Source organism: Coloeus monedula, assembly GCF_965178545.1.
Source record: "Coloeus monedula genome assembly, chromosome: 31".
Classification (NCBI taxonomy): domain Eukaryota; kingdom Metazoa; phylum Chordata; class Aves; order Passeriformes; family Corvidae; genus Coloeus; species Coloeus monedula.
Genome location: NC_138811.1, coordinates 266,178 through 287,918, shown reverse-complemented (window position 1 = coordinate 287,918; position 21,741 = coordinate 266,178). Strand labels below are relative to the sequence as shown.

Here is a 21,741-nt window from a genome sequence, read left to right as displayed (position 1 = left end):
GCGCGCGCCCCGCCCCCGCCGAGGCCACGCCCCCCCGCCAGGCCCCGCCCCCCGCGGGCCCGGTGCGCCCCCTGGCGGGCGTGAGGGCACCGGGAATGGGCACCGGGAATGGGAACAGGACAGCGGGAATGGGAACGGGGCACCGGGAATGGGAACGGGGCATTGGGAATGGGAAACCGGGAATGGGAACGGGGTACCGGGAATGGGAACGGGGCACTGGGAATGGGAAACCGGGAATGGGAATGGGGCACCGGGAATGGGAATGGGGTACCGGGAATGGGAACGGGGCATTGGGAATGGGAAACCGGGAATGGGAAACCGGTAATGGGAAACTGGTAATGGGAAACTGGTAATGGGAACGGGGCACTGGGAATGGGAATGGGGCACCGGGAATGGGCACCAGGAATGAGAACAGGACAGTGGGAATGGGAACAGGACACCGGGAATGGGAACGGGGCACCAGGAATGGGCACCGGGAATGGGAACGGGGCACCAGGACACAGGACACCGGGAATGGGAAACCGGTAATGGGAACAGGACACTGGGAATGGGAACGGGGCACCAGTACCGGGACACCAGGAATGGGAACAGGGCAGCGGGTCACGGGGCACCGGGGATGGGAACACGACACCGGTAATGGGAACAGGACACCGGCAATGGGGCACGGGGAATGGGAACGGGGCACCAGGAATGGGACACGGCACTGGGAACTGCCACCGACACCAGGACTGGCACCGGCACCGGGATCGCGGGAATGCGGCGGCGCTGGAGACGAACGCTTTTATTGGCACCGGAGAGTCCGGTGGGCACCTGGCAGCACCGGGGCCACGGCGGAGCTGAGGCAGCAGCGGCGCAACCCCGACCCGTGAGGACACCGGGATGCGCTCAAAGGACCGGGACCGGGACCCAAAGGAGCAGAGGCACAACCGGGATCCTCGGGACCCCCTCACTGGGACGGCGGCGCCGGCGCGGGGGCCATGGGGAAGCTCTGCCGAGACAGGAGCGACACGGGCGTGGATTTTGGGGGGACACGGGTGGGATTGAGGGGCCTGGGGGTGGCTTTGGGGTCACAGCACCGGCATGGGGGTCTGGCCTTACCGGGGCCGGGACCGTGTGGCTCTGCCCACGCCGCCGCCGGACGCCTGTGAGGAACAGAACCGGTGGCACCGGGGCCCAGGACAGCCCTGCAGGGCGGGGTGGGGGTCCCTGGGTGCTGCCCCCCCGGAATTCCGGGTTCTGAGCCCCCTGCCCACCTTGCCAGGCCACGGCCACGGCCGCCAGCAGCAGCAGCAGCCCCAGGACGGCGGCACCGACCGAGACCGGGAGGAGCCAGGAAGGAACTGGAAGGGAGAGAGGGTGGGGGGGATCACCGGGGTGCGGACCGGGATCCGCGGCAGGGATCAGCCCCGGCGTGGTGCCGGTACCTTCCCGCAAGGCGCCGGCGGTGGGGGGGGGTCCCGTGGCCGCGGCATCGCTGGGGTGACACTCGGCATCGCCCAAATCTGGGGAGAAAAACACCAGATTTGGCTCCGCGGCACCCCCCGGGTGCGGGAAGGGGATTCCCCCGGGATGAGCCCCCCTTCCCCCCACCCACCGGAGCTCCCAATCCCGGGACTCAGCTCTGACTCCAGCCAGACGCTGCCGTTGTGGCTCCGGTACCGGCACCGGAAGCACCGGGCGGCTCCGGGCAGGGAGAACTCGGCCCAGTGGTGGTCGGGAGCGGCCGGAACGCTCTGCACCGGGAGCGCCGAGATTCCCTGGAAAAGCTCAAAGGTGCTGCCGGAGAAGCGTCGCGGGGCCAGGCAGCGGATCCGGGGGGGACCCAGGCCCGGGGGCATCCGGAGCACCAACGGCGCCGGGAGCAGCCTTGGCGTGGCCATGGAATGGCGGGAATTGTGGCGGGAATGCTGGCGGGAATCCTGGCGGGAATCCTGGCGGGAACCGTGGCTCATCTGACTCAGGCACGAGGGAAACGCGGCGGCCACGAGGAGCAGAAACTCCAACCTCATCTTCATCATCCTCCTCCTCCTGCGGGAGCTCCCCGGGAACGAGGGATGAGCCGGAATGTGCCGGGAAGAGCCGGGCGGCGCCGGGCCGGGGATTCAGGGCGCAGGAAGGAAGCGGCTGCTCTCGGGCCCAGGAAATGAATTTTTCACCCATTGCGCAAAAATGGGTTTTTTGTACCCAAAGCTCCGAGCTCGGGGGGGGAGGTGGGGGGGGGAAATGCGGATCCTCCAGGCTGGGAACAGATTTCCAGGGCTGGCGCCTCGAGTTGTCGCGATCTTGACATGAAAGGGATGAAAGGAGGGACCCTGGACCCCCACACCTGCCCCAGAGACCCCAAAATCTGCTCCTGGGTCCCAAAATCTACCTCAAGACTCCCCAAATCTGCCCTAAAATCCCTCAAATCTGCCCCACACCCCCAAATCAGACCTGCACTTCCCCAAGTCTGCCCCCAGACCTTCAAATCTGTTCCCATTTTTTGCCCTGGACCTGAAAATCTGCCCCCAAATCCCCAAATTTGCCCCCAAATCCTCCTCGGCTGCCCCGGGCCCCGCGCGGTGCATTGTGGGACTCTTCCTCCGCCAGGCGGCGCCCGCGACCACCGGGGCTACGGAGGGGGCGGGGACAATTTCGCGCTGGCCAATCAGAAGTCAGGACACCGGGGAGGGAACAGCCAATGAGCGCAGAGGACTCAGGGGGAGGCCGGGGGAAGAGAGGACCCCGCGCCGCGGGCGGCCCCGGTGCCGCCTGAAAAACTTCCGGATCAGCGACTGGGACGAGTCACCGGGATCAGTTACCGGGATCAGCCGCCGGGATCAGTTACCGGGATCGCCGCTGGGATTAGTTACCAGGATCGCCGCCGGGATCTGGGATCAGGCGGGGTCCCGGGGTCACCTCCCGCCTCAGGCGGCGCCGCCGGCAGCTCTGGGCGGGGCCTCCCTGAGCGGCGTCGCGCGGCGATGGCGGCGCCCGTGGCCGCGGCTGATCCCGAAGGAATTTTGACCCCGAACTGTCCCGAAATCCCGGATTTTGCACGTGGACCCCTGAGCGGGGTCGGAAGGGGAGACCCCCGGGATTGGGGGTGAATCCCCGCGGGAGCTCGGGTCCGCATCGCGGCGTTCCAGGCCGGAGGGGTGAATCCCGCCGGGACGGGCGGGGCAGAGCCCGCAGCCCCCCCTTCCCGGGCGGACCGACGCAAATAAATTGAACTTCGGGCTGTTTTAACCGTTATCCATGAAATTCTGGGGAGCGGGAGCGGGACAGGGGCGGGTCCCGGTGGGAACGGGGGAAGCTGCGCCCTGAGACCCCCCCGGGAGCCCCCAAATCCCCGATCCCCCCCAAAGGGTGAAGAGCGAAGCTAAACCCCCCCCCAAATCCCACACATCTCACTCGGTTTAGATTTTTTTTCCCTTTATTTGGATTTTTTTGCCGGTTTTTAGTTCATTAATGGGACGCGGAGCGGAGGCACTTCGGGGGGACCCCCGGGGGGGGCCGGAGCCGCCCCCCCAAAACCGCCCCCGGCTCGTTAATGGATTAATTGGCCCCCCCGAGCCGGGGGGTCGTTAAGGCACCGGGGCCGGGGGGGGTTGGAAAAATCCATATTATTGCTGGGCCGGGAAGTTTTGTTTTTGTTTTTGTTTTTTTTTTTTTGTTTGTTTTTTTCTTTTTTTTTTCCTGGTTTTGGTTTTTTTTTGGGTTTTTTGTTTCGTTTTTTTTTTTCCTTTTTTTTTTTTATACAATTAATACAAGTCTGTAAAAATATTTACAACCTCGGCTCCCAGCCGGAGCCGGCGGAGCGGGATTGGGAACACGGGGGGAGAGAAGGGGGAGATGCTTCCAGAGCAAACCCCCCCCTCCTCGCTCCGGGAATTCCCCATGGATACGGATCCCCCCTCCAACTGCCCCGGGACGCTGCGGCTTCCCGGGATAACGGAGCCTGGGGGGTCGCGGCTTCCTCCTCTTCCTCCTCCTCCTCAGGGTTATTCCCGAGAGGAAATTCCTGAGGTTCGCGGACCGACCGGGAATTGAGTTCATTAGTGAATCCCTCTGGGAATTCCAGTATTTTCCCCACCTCTAAAAACCCCGAAGCTCTAAAAAAAAAAACCCCAAACCTGGGCTGCGGCGGGGGAGGAGCCGTGGGCGGGTCTGGGGGAGAATCCCCAAATCCCGCGGCGTTCTGGGGAATATATTCATACAAAACTTGAGGGAGGGGGAGAGGAGGAAGAGGAGGAAGAGGAGGAAGAGGAGGAGGAGGAGGAGGAGGAGGAGGAAGGCAGAGTGGGGATCGGACCGTCACCCCCTCGGGCCATCCCGGCGGGAGCGCCGGGAATTCTGACAAAGTGCAATATTCCCCCCCCAACCCCAAAAATCCGTCACTGTCCCGGCCTGCGCCCCGGACGGGCTGGGGGGGCTCCGGGAGCAGCCTCGGAGCTGCCAGGATCAGCTGCTGGGACCAGCCATGGAGCTGCCACCGGCCGGGATCAGCCCCGGGATCGGCCCCGGGATCCGGGATCAGCCCCGGGATCGGCCCCGGGATCGGCCGGGGGGTTCCGGGAGGGCTGCGAGGGGCTCGGGGTTGTTTTTCCCCCGTTCTCCCCCGTTCCGAGGGCGGCGGCGGCGGCGGCGGGGGCGGATCCCGCGGATCCCCGGCAGCTCCGGGGTTAATCCAGCAGGGACGGCTCGGCCGGGCGGATGATGGTCGGGCGGCTCGGGGCTGCCGGGGGTCTCCTGCGGGGCAGCGGGGGGCTGAGAGCCCGGCAGGTCCCGGTGGGATCCTCGCTGGGACCCCCCTGGAGCAGCCCCCACCCCTCAATCCCAGCCCCCCCGCGCTCGCTCCTCCCGGGATTGTCTCACCTGGGCACTCCCGGTGGGATCCCGGGCGGGATCCGCGCGGGCCGGGCGGGGATCTGGGGCGGGGCCGTGAAGGGGTCGCTGGCGGCGGCGAAGGGGCCGAGGCGGGACGGGATCGGGGGCGCGGTGAAGGCGGGCGGGCCCCCCCCGGGCAGCGGCAGCAGCGGCGGCGGCCCCGGAGCCGGGGCCCGGAGCGAGGGGGGGCGGCCCGGAGGGAGCAGAGCCGAGGGCGGCCGGCGCTGCGGGGGGGGGCTGGACATGGAAGGGGATTGGTCATCCGGGAGGGAATGGACACGGCCCGGGATCCCCGAACCCCCACGGGGAATCCCCGGGAGCCGGGGGAGCGATGGAAATCCCACTGGGAACAAGGGAGATCGCCCCTGGGAACACCCCAACACCCAGGGGAACACGATAAATCATTCTGGGAAGAAGGGAAATCCCACAGGAACACCTCAAATACCACCTCTGGAAACATCCCAGACCCCTGGGAATACCCCAGTCCTGCTGAAAACACCCTCTGGAAACACCCAAAACCCCTCTGGAAACACCCTCAATCCCTCTGGAAACACCCAAAACCCCTCTGGAAACACCCTCACCCTCCCAGGAACACCCTCAATCCCCTGAGGACCCCTTGGAAACACCTCAAACCCCTCTGGAAACACCCCAGGAACACCCCGAACCCCCCCAAATCCGGCAAGAAACACCCTGAACCCCCCGAATCCCGGCGTTCCCACCTGTGTCCGGCGCCGGGCTGCAGCCAGGTGTCATCCACGGGCGGGGGCACGGGCGTGGACACGGTGCTGGTGCTGATGTCGCCGATGATGCCCAGCGCCTCCTTGAGCGCGTGGTACATGCGCAGCATCTCGTCCCGGCGCTGCGCCTGCTCCGCCGACTCCTCCATCAGGCTGTTCTGGTCGGACGAGGAGTACAGGAACGCCAGGAGCTCCGAGAGGATGAAATCCTTGGTCTGGGAAGAGAAGGGAAGGGCTGGGCAAGCGCTTCAGTTTGGGGGAGAGGCCGGGAACGGGAGCGGATCCGTGCGGAAAGCGAAGTGTACGGAATTGTTTGGGGTGGGAAAGACGGGGAGCGCGCGGAGTCCGAGCCTGGAGCCGCCCTGATCCCTGTCCCCACGTGCCACATCGACAGGTCTGAGGCAAGGCCAAGGGATGGAAAACTTCCCGTGGAAGAGTCTTCCCCAAATCCAACCTGAACCCCACCCCGGCTCCCCTCGAGGCCGCTTCCTCTCGTCCCGTCCCTTGGGAGAAGGGATCAACCCCTGCCTGGCTCCATCTCCTTCCAGGGAATCGCTGGGAGCCCCTGGAGCCTCGTTTTTCCAGGCTGAGTCCCTGCAGCTCCCTCAGCTGCTCCCACAGTTCTCCAGATCCTTTTGCCATCCTTCAGCCCCTTCTCCCTGCTCCCAGCCCTTCCCCCTCACATTGTTGATCATGAGGTGCATGATGGTCTTTGGCATGAGGTCCCGGATGGATTTGTTGATGATCGCGACGTAGGAATCCACGAGGTTCCGGATGGTCTCCACCTGCCGCTCCAGCTGCGGATCCATGGAAAAGGTGTTTTCCTGAGCCCCGTCCTCGCTCTCCGTCTGGAAAAGCAGGGAGTGAGTTACCAGCGGGATCGGAGCGACTCGGGGAGAATCCCCCTGTTCCCGGCCTCAGGAATGACTCGGATCCATCCAGCGGCACCCTTGGGAATTCCATCCTCTCCCTGGCATTTCCCAGGGGATCCCAAGACCTGGACACTCCCCCCAGGAGCATCCCAGGCCCAGCCCCGGAGGGATCGGGAAATCCGGTGGGAATTTACTTGGTCTTTCTCGGGATAAACTCCTGCCCGGAGGAAGGAGGCTTTCCAGCTGTCCACGTCTTCCTGGGAGTCACAGGCCAGCTCGATCTGCCGCAGGTCCTTGTACACGTTCCTGCGGGGGAAGGAGCGGAGCCGGGGGTTGGGATCACGGACAGGGCCCCAAATCCCAGCGGAATCCCAGTGTAAGTATCGGATAAGCCGCCGCTTCCCCTGGAGAATTCCCCCTCTGTGGGGTCCCAGCCTCCTCCAGGAGGAGCTGGGAGCGGCGCCGGGGTCTGGAGGAACGATGTCCGAGGGAAGGGAAAATCCATGAAAACCAGGAGCCCGTCAGCAGGGAGCGGCTCCAGAGCGACCCTGGGATTCTGGGAGGATTCCCTACCTCTGCTCCGTGTTGAAGATGGCGAAGACGTGTTTGTTGGACATGAATCCCTTCTCCACATCCCTGATTTTCAGATTATCCAAAGGCAACATGTACTTCTTCTCCTTCTCCTGGAAAAGGGGACCAGAGGGAAGAAGGGATGAGCTTCCTTAAGGCCAAGGAGGGGGAATGAACCCCCGGCTTCGGGAATGCAGATCCCAAACTCCCACTGGAAGAGGTTCACCGGGAGATTCCCAGCCCATCCTGTGGAGCCTGGGATGGGGGAATTGCTCCTGAATCCGCATGGATCCCTGGTGGTGCCGCTCTGCCTTTCCCAGGGATGATTTGGGATTTGGTCCCTCCGGCTCCGTGGGCAGCTCCGGGATGGAGCTGGATCCCCCCCAGAGCCCACCCTGCTCCCAGCATGGATCCCCAGGAATGTGGCTGGAGCCTCGGAGCCGCTTCCAGTGAGGGGCCGCCGGAACGGGAACATCTGGAATTGTTTAGAGCAGCTCCAGCTCCACTTTGTCTCCAGATGGTCCCAAAAAGTGACGTTGGCCTTTGTGGAGAGGCCACGAACCCGGAGCCGGCCCCCCCCCCCCCTCCCCACACGATTTCCTGAAAAACCCACAGCTCTTTTCCAGGCGGGATTCGGTGCCGGCGGCTCTGCCACGTCAGGAGGAGACAAAGCCGCTGCCCCAGGACTGAGATCCCCCCGAAAAATGCCCCCGGAGCGCCCCGAGGAAGCGGCCGGGGAGGGGCACGGGCCGGAGGACGCCGCGGGATGATCCCGAGGGACACGGGAATTCCGGGCCGGCGCTCCCAGTGTTCAGACTACCTGTTCAGCTGGGAAGGGATGTACAGTAGTCTGCACATTGGTTACGCCGGCGCGGGCGGCGCCGCGGGCGGACCCCGCAGGTGAGCGGGAATCGCCCCTTTCCCGGCTGATCCCAAGGGCTTCGCGCGGCTTTTTCCAGGGGAGGGGTCGGAGGGGCTGTGCCCCCCTCCCTCGGTGTGCCTGCAGCGCCGGGGCCACCCCGGTTCTTTAGGGACTGGGGGGATCTGGGAGCGAGGACAGAGCCTCATTCATCCCGCGGCCACTTCCCATTCCAAGGGGCCCCCCTGGAGAGGCCCCGTAGGAAACCGGGATGGCTCCGGGCGGGAACGTGTGGGGGGATCAGTGATTTGGGGGGGGGGGTTTGGGGGGCTCGGGGAGTGCCCAAGAGCTTCGGCTTTGCCTGGAGGAACAAAGGAAAACTGGGCCGGGATCCCGCGCACCGCGCCCAGCCGTTCCCGGGGAATAAACGCTGTGTCCGTGTCTCCTTTTCCTGAGCCTGTGCTGGGCTCCGGCCCCTCCTGAGCCCTTCCCCCCCTGAAATCCCGGGAAGGGCCCCCCCACAGCCTCGGGTGACGTCAGCGGAGGAGCGGGATCAGCGGGATTGGGGGGCGGGAACGCTGGAAAACCCGAAACTTCCACGGAGGAGCTGGAGCTGCCTGGGCCCCTTCCTGGGGGAAGCCCTGAGGAACCACTCTGGGAACGAGGGGGATCTGGGGCACCCCGGAACAGCCGGAGCGGGATGGAGCCATTCCCAGCTGGACCAGCAAGGAATGAACGAGCAGCAGCCACTCCTTCCCAGACTCCCAGCAGGGAAAAGGGGCGAGCTGCTGGCTCCAGCACCCCAAAATCCCGGGAAGTGAGGGAATCAGGGTGCATTGCCGGCTGGAATGTGACTTCAGAGGATGCCGAGGTTTGGGAACGGGGAACTCGGGATCCTCTCTGGTGATAATTAACCCTGAGCACTAATCATGCCCCCATCCCAAGGATCTGCCCCCAGAGCCCTGGGAATGGCAGATTCCTTCCCCACATCCCATTTTTCCGTCCGTACCTCCTCGTCCTTGTACCAGGACAGCGACTCGGCCGTGAGCACGAACCAGTACTCCTTGGACCCACCCTTCATGATGCTGATGTTGTTGATGGTGAGCCAGCCCCTGCGGATCACCTGGAGTGCGCCGGAGCCGGGGGGAAGGAAGGAGAGGTCACGGACGGATTCCAGGGGCAGCCCCCGGAGCGATCCCAAAGCCTGGTGCATCCCGAGCCCCCGGCCCATGGGGAAGCTGGGAGCAGGTGGAGGGGACGCCTGGAGCATTCCCCGCTCCCAAAGCTGGGTGGGAAAAGCTGCCTGGGCCGGCGGGACAATCCCATGGCTCTGACGGATCCAAACCCAAATTCCCGTCGCTGGCAGGGAGGAAAAGCTCCAGCACCCCTTGGATGGATCCCACAGCCCCACAGATCCACGGACGGATCCCAGAGTCCTGGGGAATGCCTGCCCAGTGCCGAGGAACATCCCACTGGGAATTATTCTCCAGGACTCTGGGCAGGAGGGAGCTGGTGGGGATCCACCACGGATTCCAAATCCCAGCACTTCCCCAGCCCAGCTGCTTCCCTGTATCCCAGCATTTCCTTACCCCAGCACATCCCTACCCCAGCACTTCCTCGTTTCCCAGCTGCCCCACCCCAGGGTTATCCCACCACAGGTTAGTGCCAGGGGCTCACGGGGTCAGTGGGAAGCGTGGCCGGAGAGGGAACAACCCTCGGGAAGGGGCAGAGATGGGTCGGACATGGAGCTTGTCGTGGCTCCAACAGGAACACCGGGATCCCTCCGGAGACGAGGGGATTCCGGGTCCCTCCGGTTTTCCAGCACCAGAGCCACGACAAATTCCCAGGGCGAGGAAGGAGCGAAGCTGGAGCTGCGGTGGAGCGCGGACGGAGCGCTCCGGGCGCCAGGAAGGACGGAGAGCCCGGGAATTGCGGGGGGCGGGGGAGGGATTTCACCTCCGAGAGCCCAATTCCCGTTTGGGAAGGATCTTGGGATCGGATCCAAGTGGGTTTTAAAGGAACGTAGGCGGGAAGGGGGAGAGGGAGGAGTGGGGAGGATCAGGGATCAGGAAAGGGATGGGAGTGAAGTGAGGGGGGCCAGGGGGATTACTGGGAAAAGGGATCAGAAGGAAAAGGGGCTTGGAAAGAGGGAGGAAGTTCCTTTAAAACCGATGGATTCCGGTGAAAACTGGGATGGTTTTGGGGCTCCCATCCCGAATTCCCAGCTCTCCCCCCTTCCCGTCGCGATCCCGTCCCACAGCTGGCGAGGGAACGGCCCTGCCCGGAACTCTGGAGGTTCCTGGGGTTTTCCAGGAACGTCTGGATGGTGCTCAGAGGGAATGGAAGGGTCAGAAAAAGACCCTGAGGAGTCGGGAAAAGGCCGGAGCTGCGACAGGGATTCATGGAGCAGGAGCAGGATCCCAGGCAGGTCCAGCAGCCTCATAAAATCCGTATTTTTTGAGGAATAAAGGCATTTCTGTGCCAATCCACGGCTGCTTTCCCATGGCAATGTGGTGACCGAGGCCAAGGAGCTTCACCTGCCACTGGCTCCAACATTCCAGCTTTATCCAGAGGCAGGATCCATGGGATTATCCTGCTTTTCTTGCCCACGGGGAAAACTGGAGAGGAGGGCTGAGGCCACCCCGAGGCTTTAAATCCCAAACTGGGGTTTGGAAACAATTCCCTCTCAGCCACTTCCACGTTCCTGGAATGGCAATGGGCCCTGAGCGGGGAGCAGTGGGACCAGGATCCACCTGGATCCCGGGCAGGGAATCGCTGCCCTCCCTGTCCCAGGAGGAGCTCCGTGGGTGGAATGCCAGGGCTTGGAGCAGCCAGGCTGGAATTCCGGTGTTGGCTCAACCTCAAATCCCAAAAAAAGAGGAAATCTGGGGGAAGTCATGAACTTCAAGCCCTCCCCTCCATGTATTCCCGAAGGAATCAAGGAAATCTCATCCCTCCACAGCCGTTCTGGGCTAAACCAGAAAGATTTTGGATTCCTGCTTCCCAAAGGTTGGGAAAACCAGGCACAGGCTGGGATCACCCCGAATCCCCTTTTTTTCCTGGCTGTGGGAAGAGCCAAGCGGGGACAAAGCCAATTTCCCCCGGCAGATCCCGGCTGCTCCCTCTGGGAATCCTGTCCCCCTTCTCCCACCAGCGTCCTCCATGCCAGGAAGCGAGAGGGCAGCGTTTCTGGGATTGGGAATGCTGCTCCTGGCAGGGCCGCCCTCGCCAGGTGCTGTCCCGGCATCATCCCGCTCCGTGGTACTTACCAGGATCTCCCCCTTTGGGCGCGCAAAATTAAGGGGGAAAACGACAAAAAAAAAAAAAAAGCAGGAAAAGGAGACAGGACAGGAAGGGGGAGGAAGCGGCAGGAAAGGGAGAGAGCGGGAAGCACAAAAAAGGGAGGAAAAAGCAGAAAAACAGCAGAAGAAAACCCGTTACATGCTATTAATGGTCATTCCCAGCGTTAATCCCTCGGAGCGGCTTCCGGAGGGAGCGAGGGCCCGAGGCCGGGGAAGGGGCACGGCCGCTCCTGCTCATCCCGAAATCCCCTCGGGAGCAGGACTGGGGGGACACGGCTGCCGGGACATCCTGGTGCTCTCCTGGGACATCCCAGTGCTCTCCCGGGACATCCTGGTTCCCAATCCCTCACCCCCCACTCCCGGGGCTGCATCTCCCGCCCAGTTTGTCCCAAATCCCGCTGGTTTCAGACAGGAATTCTGCTCCCGCTCTGCCCCGGAGTTCCGGCTTTTCCATGTCCAAGCCCGGCCTTAACTACAAATGTTTAGGGATGGGCTTGGATCCCGCTGTCCGAGCTCCAGATCGGACATCCTGGAAGGCCGGCCCTGCCCGCTGCGGGGAGCGGGAATTCCGGGAGCCTCCGGCCGTACCTGGTTCGGGATCGCTCTCTTCTTGTTGGTCTGCGTGTTCCGCTGCTGCGCGCTGCGAAACGGGGAGAAAAACGGCACTTTTAGGTCGGGAGGAGGAAGGCGAGAGACGGACGCTTCCCGCCCGGAACACCGCGGGGATGAGCCGATCCAAAGGGGGGAAATTCCAGAGCCCTTTCCCGAGGTTTGCCCAGGAGCGAGTGCAGACAGGGGGGACGGGGACACCGGGATCTCCTTCCTCAGGGATGGGCATTCCCAGGACAGAATTCCAGAGGGGGAACGCCGAGCAGTGGCTGCAGATTCCCGAGGGAATTCCCAGCCCGACCACCGAGAACCAGGAGCTTCCAGAAACACCTAATTCCCCCCGGATTGGGATCGAGCATTACCTGCACCAGAGGGAAAGCTACCTGTCTCTCCTGAGCACCGAGGGGGCGGAACCGTTAGTCAGGAGCGGGAACAAAATCCAGGAAATCCGTTAAAATTCCATCGGGACACCCCGGAGCAGCACATGGGGGGACACACCCACCCCCGGGAAAGGGGAGCCACGGGATGGCTTCCCCGACCTGCCAGGATCCGGGGATTTGGGGCTCCCTGCCTGCCCTGATCCCGACAGCTCTGCCCAGATCCCTGGGCATGGATGATCCGAACTGGGAGAAGCTCCAGGCTCCCAGTTGTGCTGGGAGGGGAAACAACCCAGCTCCCAAATCCAGAGGAGTTCTCTGGCTCCCAGAACCAAAGGAAAAGCTCCCTGGTTCCCAATTCCAAAGCTGAACTGGGAGGAGAAGCTCCAGGATCCCAAAACCAAGGCTGAACTGGGAAAAGAAACTCCCCAGCTCCCAACTCCAAAGGAAAAGCTCCACGGTTCCCAATTCCAAAGCTGAACTGGGAGGAGAAGCTCCAGGAGCCCAAATCCAAGGACAAGCTCCCAGCCCCCAGCGGGAGCCTCCCCAGCTCCCGGGGGCAGAGGGGAAGCTCCCGGCTCTCCCAGATCCCGGGGAAAGCTCCCGGGATCCCATGGGAAGGGGGAGCTGCCGCCGGTACCCACCCGGTCGCCACGTGCTGCTCAGTGAAACAGCTGGGGCGGGAGAGGATCGGAAGAGTCCGGAGAGACAGAGAGAGGTGATGGATCCAAGGAAAAACAGCAGAGAGCAGGAGGAGAGCAAGGAATGTGACCGGAGGCGGAAAGGAGAGACAGAGAAAAAAGGGGGAAGAGAGAAAAAAACAGGAGGAGGAGTGTAGGAATTTAAGGAGCAGAAGGGGGGTGTGGGAGTCTGGGAGCTTCCCGGAGGTGTGGGGCTGGAAAACACCGGGAAAAGTCACGGGAATGTGGGACAGAGCACAGGCAGCGATTCCCGCTCTGTGACAGCTCCAGGGTCGTTCCCACAGCCCAAACCATCGGGATTCATCCAAATTCCTGCAGCTGGAGCTTTTCCCAGCCCCTCTGCTGTATCCCAAACCTGAGGGAAGCGGGTGCCAAAGGCACTGGTGTGGATGGGGGTGTGGGAGACTCCGGTTTCCCGCAAGGAAAGCAACCCCCGCAGGCCGGGCATGTGGGAATTCTTCCCCCCAGAACAGGACTCACTTGGCAAATCCGATGAAATCCTCGTGGTTGGTGTTGATGTAGGAGAGCTCGATGTCGATGAGCAGCAGGATCTGAGGGAGTCGGGGGTTAGGGAAGGCGGGAATTCCCGCAGGAGCGGCGTCGGGAACGGGGTGGGAGCTCACCTGGTCCTTGGTCTTGCCCTCCTGCTCACGGATGTGGGTGGTGACGATCCGCTCCGTCTCCTCCCGCAACCTGGGGTAGGAACCGAGCTGAAAAAGAGGGAAAAGGCCCGGGAAGAACCGCTGCGGATGGAGCGAGGCAGCAGCGGCGGCTCCACCCTCGATTCCCCACAAAACCCCACAAGATTCCTGGCCCGGAAGCTGCGGAAGCAATTCCCGTTCCCACTGTTCCCAGAGGAGCTGGGTGGGCTGTGGGGCATTCCCAAAATCCTGGCCCACCCCTCAGGGAACACAAGGAAAAGCCCAGGAATGCCCAGTTTGATCCCAAATTCTACCAGCAGGGGATTTTTGGGTGGAGGGAGTGGGGAAGGGGCTGGAATGGCTCCGGCCAGAGATCCCTCACTGATGTCACTGGGCTGACCAGCCCCTCACTGGTGTCACTGGGCTGACCAGTACCTTACTGGTGCACTGGCGCACGGTGTTGATGAGCTCCTGGATCACCAAATCCACGCATTTCAGGCACGGCTCCTTCAGCTTCACCACCTGCTTCTTCACGATGGCCTCGAACGCCAGGTCCGGCGTGAACAGCCCCGTCCTGCAGCCCATGGAGCGGGAAAAGCGGGATCAGAGTGGGACTGGGATGGGAGGGAGGGATTCCCTGATCCCAGAGAGTGATTCCCTGCTCCTGGAAAACTACTTCAACCTCAGGAGAGCAAATCCCTCTTCCAGGAGAGAAAGCCCTTGCCTGGGACGCTCCAAGCAACCCCTGGATCTGGGAATTGTCTCCAGGGAAGGCTCCGTGCCTGATACTTGCCTCACCCCGTGGATGTTCTTGATGGCGTAGCTGATCTCCCGCCTCAAATCCTTCTCGTCAAATTCCATCTGCCGGGAAAGGGAGCGGGAATCAGGACTGCCCCATGATCCAGCAGCTCCCGGCCACAGAGGGACCATCCCGGAATGACCCATCCCAGGATGGACCATCCCCACCATCCCTGGAGCACCACCAGGCTCCAGTCTCGAGGTTTTGATGGAATCATGGAATGGTTTGGGCTGGAAAAGCCTCCAGAGGGAGGGAGGCCTCTGGGGCTCCGTGGGAGCTTGGCCCATCCCACCCAGACCCACCGGAACAGGATGGCCCCACACTGGCCTCACCTTCACAAGCTCAAAAGGGAACCTCTCATGGAAAATCCGGTTGATCCTGGCGCCCCCAGAGAGCTCCAGGGTGTCCACCTGGTCTCCTGAACCCTCGATCCGCTTCTCAAAGTCCAGCCCAAACTGCTGCACCATCCTGGGCAGGAAAATTGGGAATGAGGGGCTCCCAGAGAAGAAAATTCCCCAAATTCCTCCGGCTGGGGGGGGGAGAACGGAAAATCCGGCTTTTTCTGCGGCGTGGGCGGGTCAGGGATGGGCAGGGCCAGCGCTGCCACTTCCCAAGGCAAGCAGGGAGCACAGGGATGCTCTGTGGGCATTCCCAGCAGAGAGGCTTCCCCCGGCCCTCCCCTCTCCAAGGAGAGCGATTCCCCGAGACAAACAGGAAGGGCGGAATTCCGTGCTGGGGATATTTCCAGCTGGGAAAGGCAAATCCCTTCCAGCTGGAGAGGAACCTACTGCAGCAGGGCTTTGGTTTTCCGCGCAGGGTCGTCGGGGCGGAAGTTCTTGTACTCCTCCACCTCCTTCTCCAGGGAGAGCAGCTGGCTCTGGAGCTTGCTCCGCAGCGAGGGCAGCGTCTCCCGGATGTGGTTGGTGAGTTGCTGCCGAGGGATTGGGGAAAACTGAGCCGGCAGCCCGGAAAAAAAGCGGAAAACTCCGCTTTTGCAGGCAGGAAGGGTGCAGGAAGGGGCTGTCCCACCTGGTTGAGGACCCTCTGGAGGTGTGGGGTGCCCATGCGCTCGGCCATGTGCCGGTAGGCCGGGTGCGACAGGAAGAACTTGCGCTCGGCCGCCAGCGCGGCCCGGATGTCCTTCTTGCCATCGATGTCCTTCTGGCTCCGGTTGACCACCCCGATGTATCCTGGGACAGCCAGGGACATGGGATGGGACACGGGATCGGGATGTGGCCGGAACGGCGCAGCAAGGCCACGTGGTGACATGGTGGGGTGGAAGGGGGACACAGGGACAGGGGCGGACCCAGGGAAGGGCACGGGGCAGGGGTCACACAGAGTGACCGGAGGGGGACGCGGAGGTGACCCAAAGGACACGGGGTGACCCACGCCCGGCCGCACCTCTCCGCAGGGGCAGCAGTTTGTTCTCCAGCACGTCCCGGGCGTCGGTGCCTTCGTCCATCAGGTCCAGCTTGGTGATGACCCCGATGGTCCGCAGGCCTGTGGAGCCAAGGGTTGATCCCAATTAACCCCAGCCTAACAAGGTGGGACACAATGGGCATCCAGCGACTGGAGAGGAACCCCTGGCCCGGCCGGGAGAGGGGACAGGGAGGAAGAGGAGGAGGAGAACAAGGAAAGGGAGGATGAGGAATGCAGAGAAGCCCCTCCAGCCCCAAATCCTGCAGGCCCCTGAGCCACGACAGCCCCCAGCATGTCTTGGAGCGACCCCCATCCCTTTACCCTGCGGATCCACTTCCTTGGCCATCTTGAGCGCGTCCGAGTTGGCCAGGTCCATGTTGGCCGGCGTGACGGCCAGGATGAGGCTGCTCTCCCGGCTGATGAACTGCAGGATCATGTCCCGGATCTGGAACTCGATGTCCTGCGGCTGATCCCCCACCGGCACCTTGGTGATCCCCGGGAGGTCGATCAGCGTCAGGTTCAGCACTGGGGGGACACGGGCAGGGTGAGGGGAGGGATCCCCGCTGCTGGATCCGTGCTCACACCCCTGCTCCGGAGCTGGATTCCCAACGGATTCACTCCGGGACAGCCCCGTAACCCCCAAAGCTGTGTCAGGTTGCACACAAGGAGCAGCCGGTGCTGGCTTTTAGGGTGCCCGAATTTTTCTGGTTTTCCGGGAGTTTTCCCTCACCGTGCGGGGAGTACACGCGCAGGTTGATGGGCACGGGGGAGATGCCCTTGTTGGTGCCCGTCACCCGGTCGGTCTCTGCCTCGATCTCCTGCCGCACCTCATCGAAATCCGTGAATTTCTTGGATTTGCAGTGCAGGAACTCGGCATATTCTGGAAGGGGTGGGGAATGTTGGAAGCAGGGAGTGTTTGGCAGTGCCAGGGCAGGATGGGGACGGATGGATGTCTGGGGAATGTGGAGGAGGGGCTGGAGGACACGGGGAAGGCTCCCTGGATCCCAACCCGCCCCAGGAGAAGGGATTTCAACAGCTCTGGGGCGACGGATGGTGCAACTTCCTTCCTCCTTTCCTCTGTGGGGGGAGAGGGGAAACCTCAGCCCTGCCTCACCCTCCCGCCCCTTCCAGGGCTGGGATCATCCTGACACCTCATCCCTCATCCCACAGCCCTTATCAATCATCCCAGAGCCCTTATCGACCGTCCCATCACTCAAAGTCCGGCTCTTCCCAACCCCCCCTCAGCTCCCGGGAACCACAATGGCTCCAGGAGTTCTCTAGAGGCTTTGGGATTAACCCGGATGCAGGGATTTTTTGGCAAGAGGTTGGTTCAGGGGAAGGGGATGAAGGAATTCTCCCCGGATATCAGGATGGCTGATGTTAGATGAGGAAATCTGGTTGGGAAAATGAGTCACCCCCATGCCCAGCTCAGCATTCCTCGGTTTTCCTTGACGTTCCTCCGGCCTCCCCAGCATTCCCAGGCATTCCCAGAGCTCTCCCCCGCATTCTCCCGTGATAAGCAAGGGAATCTGGGAATGTGGGGGCAGCAGGATGGACCCGAATGTGTCACGTGGGAGGGCTGCTGTGTGCAAACCCCCACGACTCCACCCGGAATGAATTCCCAGTTTTTCAACCCCGTACCCGTCTTGGAGAAGATGAGCTGCAGGATGAGAGGCCGGCGAGTGACAATTCCAGAGCCACGGGGAAGGAAATCCCTGGAAGGGATGAAAAGATGGGTCAATAAATGAATTAATGCTATTGATTCCTCCAGCATTGGAAAGTCCTGGGAAGGGACTGGAAGCACTGGGAAGAGTGGAAAGGGTTTGGGAACACATGGGATCAATCCCTGCTTTCCTGGGGTAGAGAACAGCACACTCCTGCGAGTGCAGATCCCATGGAAACCCGGGGATTTGCAAGGCAAAGGTCCCACAGAATTCCTTCTGGCACTGGTGCCTGGAGCTTTTTTTGGGGAATTCCGCCTGGAAAAGGCGCTGCTCTGATGGGAATTTTGGGCTGGGGCTGTCACCACCCTTTTCCCGAGCCCAGGGCAGCGGGAATGGGACGGGGAAGCGCCTGCTGGGAAACAGGAGCAGTAACTCCCTGGGAGCGGCCGGGGCAGTCCCGCAGGGATTGACGGGACCCTTGGGCGGATTCTCCGCTGGGCACGGAGGTGGCATTGCCCAGGGAGCGGCTCTGACGGGAACTGCCCGGCCTGGACATCACGGCAATGACCATAACGAGATCCCGACTCCGTCATCCTGATCCTGGCAGCGCGCCGGAGCTCTCCAGGAAAACCCCGGGCCCTGTCCCCAGCAGCACTTCCTGCCCAACCGGGAGGACAGGTCCGGCGGGAAGAGCCCCTGGACAGCCCCGGGCAGCTCCCAGGGTGGGAAAAGGTGGAATAAACCTCGGGGAGGCCCCGCTAAGCCTGGGACGGGGAGTGTTCATCCCAGGGGGAATGTGGATCCCAACGGGAATGTCAGCCTCAGGGTGACTCCCACAAGTGCGATCCAACACCTCTGGCTTTGCTGCTCCCTTCTCCCAGCCCTGATCCCAGGGGAAACGAGGTGATCTCCCGCTTCCAGCCCCACTGGCATTCCCAGCTCCGTCAGGAAACGGGAGGACAGTGACGCGTGTCCCACACGGAGCAGGTGCCACCCAGCTCTGGCTGCCCCTGTGTCCGGGGTCGGCAGGATCCGAGCCCTGCAGTGACGTGGGAAGGAGCCGTGGGACGTCACCTCCCCGGATCCTGCCGCCTCCCACCTGCATCCAGGTGTGGCCGGCACAGGGACAAAGGTCTCGGGGTGAAGAAGTGCGGAGGGAACCTCCCAATCCCAGGGAAATCTGTGCAGAAACCCCTGAGCACGGCCCTGGCCCTGCCGGTCCCCACCTTGTCCCTGCCAGATCCCTGCTTGTCCCTACCCGATCCCTGCCCGATCTCCTTCCCATTCCTGCCCGAATTCCCATTCCTCTGGTGACGGCTCCCACCAAACCCCTCTTTCCAAGGTAAATCCCAATGGATTTACCCCCGGACACATCCAGATTCTGTGCAGCTACACCAAATCCCTCGGGATGGGTCACTGCCACCTTCACCTTCCCGTGGGATCCAGTTCTCCCTCCGGCAGCGCTCGCACCGGCCCCAAATCCCATTGATCCTAAATCCTGGGGTTTAGCACCACTTTGGGATCTGCAAGGCATCCCACTGGGAGCAGGGGATGCTCCCAAGGCGGGACGAGGATTCCCGGCCACCTCCAGGCCCCAGCCCGGGGTGAAGCCCGGCTGTCCCTTCGGCACAGCCATCCCGAGGGCTCATAATGCCCCATTGAGGTCAGGATCCGCCAGGATTGTCCCCACCCCCGGGTGACAACGGCTCCATTGTCCCCCAGGCCAGAGACAGCTCCGGGAAGGGCTCGGACGCAGGGATTTGTCAGAGCGGGGTTGGGACAAGGCTCCAAAGAGCAGCTGGGGGATGTTGGAGCCACAGTGAATCCCGCTGACGATCCCAGATCATTCCCTCGGAGTTTTCCCACTTAATCGGGGATTGAGGCGCTCCAGGCTCCTCACCACCAATTCCAATCCCCCTACGGATGTATATATCCCAGCCCAGTTGGGATAATTCATGGATTTAGACCAATTCCAGGGCCCTCCACAGGGATTTTGGGCACCAAAGGCCCCTTGGGATCCTCTTCCTGTGTGTTTTGAGGGTAAAACACCACAGAAACGGGACCATGGCTTCCCAGCACGGATCCAGGGCTTCCTGGGGGCTCGGAAAAAACCGAGACAAAGCTCCAACAGCTGCAAAAATCAAGAGAACCAACCCCCCACGGGTGGTTTTCGATCCCGGCTCGATGGGTCCGTGCAGATCGTTGGGACAATCGGAACAGCCCCGAGGCCTTGGCTCACCCCAGCCACCGGAATTCACGATCCGGAGAAACGCTCAATGCTGCTGGTGTGGGAAAAACCCCCGGTCCCTGCTCAGCCATTCCAGGGTGAGAATCCCAGAATTCCTAAATAGAGAATCCCAGAATTGCTCCTAAAAGCTGGGATAACAACAGCCAGCATTCCTCACTGCCACATTCCCAAGGATACCAACAGGATTTGAGGGAGAATGGTGCTGTGAGGAGGCCGCGGACACCCCTGGGGTGTAATTAACCCTAATTAGCACAAGCTGCACAACGAGGTGGGGAAGGATTCCCGGATGGATCCGGCCTCCGACTGCGACACAAAGGGGTTTAATTACCAGGGATGGTTTTCCAGCTGCGCCATAATTAAAGGCTGCCAGAATTCCCAGGAATTCAGGATGGGGAATAACTCCACCGTTTTCACCCTGACTGCTCCTCTCCCTGCTGGAAGAGCCCAAATCCAGGCTGGGAATCCGGCCTGCACTGGGATAAGAAGGGAAAAGGGCCGGCAGGTGATGGATCCCACCCTGCACTCGGGATCCGCTTGGAGAAAGGCCACAGGAGCAGAAGGATCCAAGCGGGAAAGCCCAGCTGCAGGAAAGCCCCATTGGAGCTTCCAATGGGGCATTTCCATGGAGAAAGGGATGTCAAAACCAGCCTGAAACAGCGGGAAAAGCACGTGGTTGGGTTTTTTGGGAATGGGAAGGTTCAGCGAGGAGCGGGATGGGGTCAGGGTGGAACGATGTCACGGGAAGGAGGCTTTTGTTGGTATCCCAGCATCCGGGACAGGATCCCGCGGATGTGGGATGTGGGGATGTGGCTTCAGGAAGTGACAGCCCCGGCTCAAGGGGCAGGAGAGGACCGGAGCACCCAGCAGGAATCGGCTCCGCATGGATGGAGCGAGTGCCCGAGGGGGCGAAGAGCTGACCCATGGATTGCGGGGGGAGAGACAAAGGCAAAAGGCCGGAGGAGCGGCTCTGGTGCTGGAGTCAAACACCCGTTTCTGCGGGTTTCTGGGATGGTTCCTCTGCCTCGCTGGGAGGGTGGTGAGCTCTGCCCCCCGTTATCAGGGTGGCCCCACTCGGCTCCCGCGCCCATCCCAGTACCGGCCCTATCTCCGGGGCCCAGGGTGACGATGGTGGGGACGAAGGCCCTTCCAGCTCAGCACTCCCAGGACATCCCGGGAGAATCCGGCGGCGCGGGGGGGCCCAGGCACCGTCCCGTGCCGCTGTCCAGGGCACGGTGCCGACTCCAGGGAAGCCCGCAACGTCCACGGAATCCACGGAGCCCCCCGAATCCTTGGAACCCCCCTCAACACCCGCTGCCTTCACCCCGGTCGCGTATTGACCGCCCTGACCCGAACCCTTCACGCCAATTGCGTACGGACCGCCCTGACCCCTTCCCCTCACGCCAACTGCGTACGGGCCGCCCCGCCCCGCCCCGCTGCCGTTCCTCAAAGCGCGTCCGACCCGCCCCGACCCACTCCCGTTCTCCTCAGGGTTCTGGGCGGGCCCGGCCCGGCCCCGTTCGGGCTCCGGCGCGGGCCCCGCTCCGGTCCGGCCGCTGGCGCAGCGCGCGGCCCTTGCGCCGTTTGCGCGGCCCTTGCGCCGTTTGCGCAGCGCGGGGGCCGCTCCGCCGGCCGCGCCCTGACGCCGGCGCTATTCCCCAACGCGCTCTACGCCCGCGCCGCCGCCCGCCGCTCCCGCCGGCCCGGCCCGCCGCCGCCGCCCTCGTCGCTCCCGCCGCTCACCGGCCCACGAAGTTCTCGAGCACCGAGCTCTTGCCGGCGCTTTGCCCGCCCACCACGGCGATCTGCGGCAGGTCGAGGTGGCAGCTCTGCCCGATGGAGCTGAAGGCGTCTTGCAGCTTGTTGACCAGCGGGATGAGCTCCTCCATGCCCCGGTTGCCCATGGCGGCGCGGCGGTGCCGGGACCGCGCTCCCGGCGGCGGCTCCTCCTCACGGGGCCCGCGGCGGCGGCGGCGGCCAAACTTCCCCTCAGAGTCTCCTCATCCGGCACCGCCGGGCCCGCCCCGCTCCCGCAGCGCGCGTCGCCATTGGCCGGCTGGGCTGCCCGTCACGGGAG

The 21,741-nt window shown here is 62.9% G+C and overlaps 2 protein-coding genes across 4 annotated transcripts; both read right to left on the bottom strand.

The window, feature by feature from the left end:
• Positions 1-872: 872 nt before the first annotated feature.
• Positions 873-2,185, bottom strand: LOC309583622 (protein HIDE1). 2 transcript variants are annotated; one of them, XM_082299385.1, is made up of 5 exons: positions 1,595-2,185; positions 1,425-1,502; positions 1,254-1,340; positions 1,099-1,142; positions 873-988 (listed from the first exon to the last, which is right to left on the bottom strand). In XM_082299385.1, the coding sequence occupies exons 1-5, from the start codon at positions 2,016-2,018 to the stop codon at positions 947-949; spliced, it is 675 nt and encodes a 224-aa protein (XP_082155511.1). In that variant the 5' UTR covers positions 2,019-2,185; the 3' UTR covers positions 873-946. The 2 variants fall into 2 exon arrangements, with proteins under 2 accessions (XP_082155511.1, XP_082155510.1); XM_082299384.1 differs by having other exon boundaries at positions 1,254-1,502.
• Positions 2,186-3,419: 1,234 nt separating this feature from the next.
• DNM2 (dynamin 2) lies at positions 3,420-21,646 on the bottom strand. 2 transcript variants are annotated; one of them, XM_082299373.1, is made up of 21 exons: positions 21,408-21,646; positions 17,397-17,470; positions 16,486-16,635; positions 16,077-16,280; positions 15,738-15,836; positions 15,366-15,526; positions 15,125-15,267; positions 14,669-14,804; positions 14,331-14,398; positions 13,973-14,111; positions 13,520-13,606; positions 13,377-13,447; positions 12,840-12,869; positions 11,798-11,849; positions 8,917-9,030; positions 7,052-7,161; positions 6,673-6,784; positions 6,290-6,454; positions 5,589-5,821; positions 4,858-5,106; positions 3,420-4,731 (listed from the first exon to the last, which is right to left on the bottom strand). In XM_082299373.1, the coding sequence occupies exons 1-21, from the start codon at positions 21,566-21,568 to the stop codon at positions 4,665-4,667; spliced, it is 2,625 nt and encodes an 874-aa protein (XP_082155499.1). In that variant the 5' UTR covers positions 21,569-21,646; the 3' UTR covers positions 3,420-4,664. The 2 variants fall into 2 exon arrangements, with proteins under 2 accessions (XP_082155499.1, XP_082155500.1); XM_082299374.1 differs by lacking the exon at positions 12,840-12,869.
• Between the last annotated feature and the right edge of the window lie 95 nt (positions 21,647-21,741).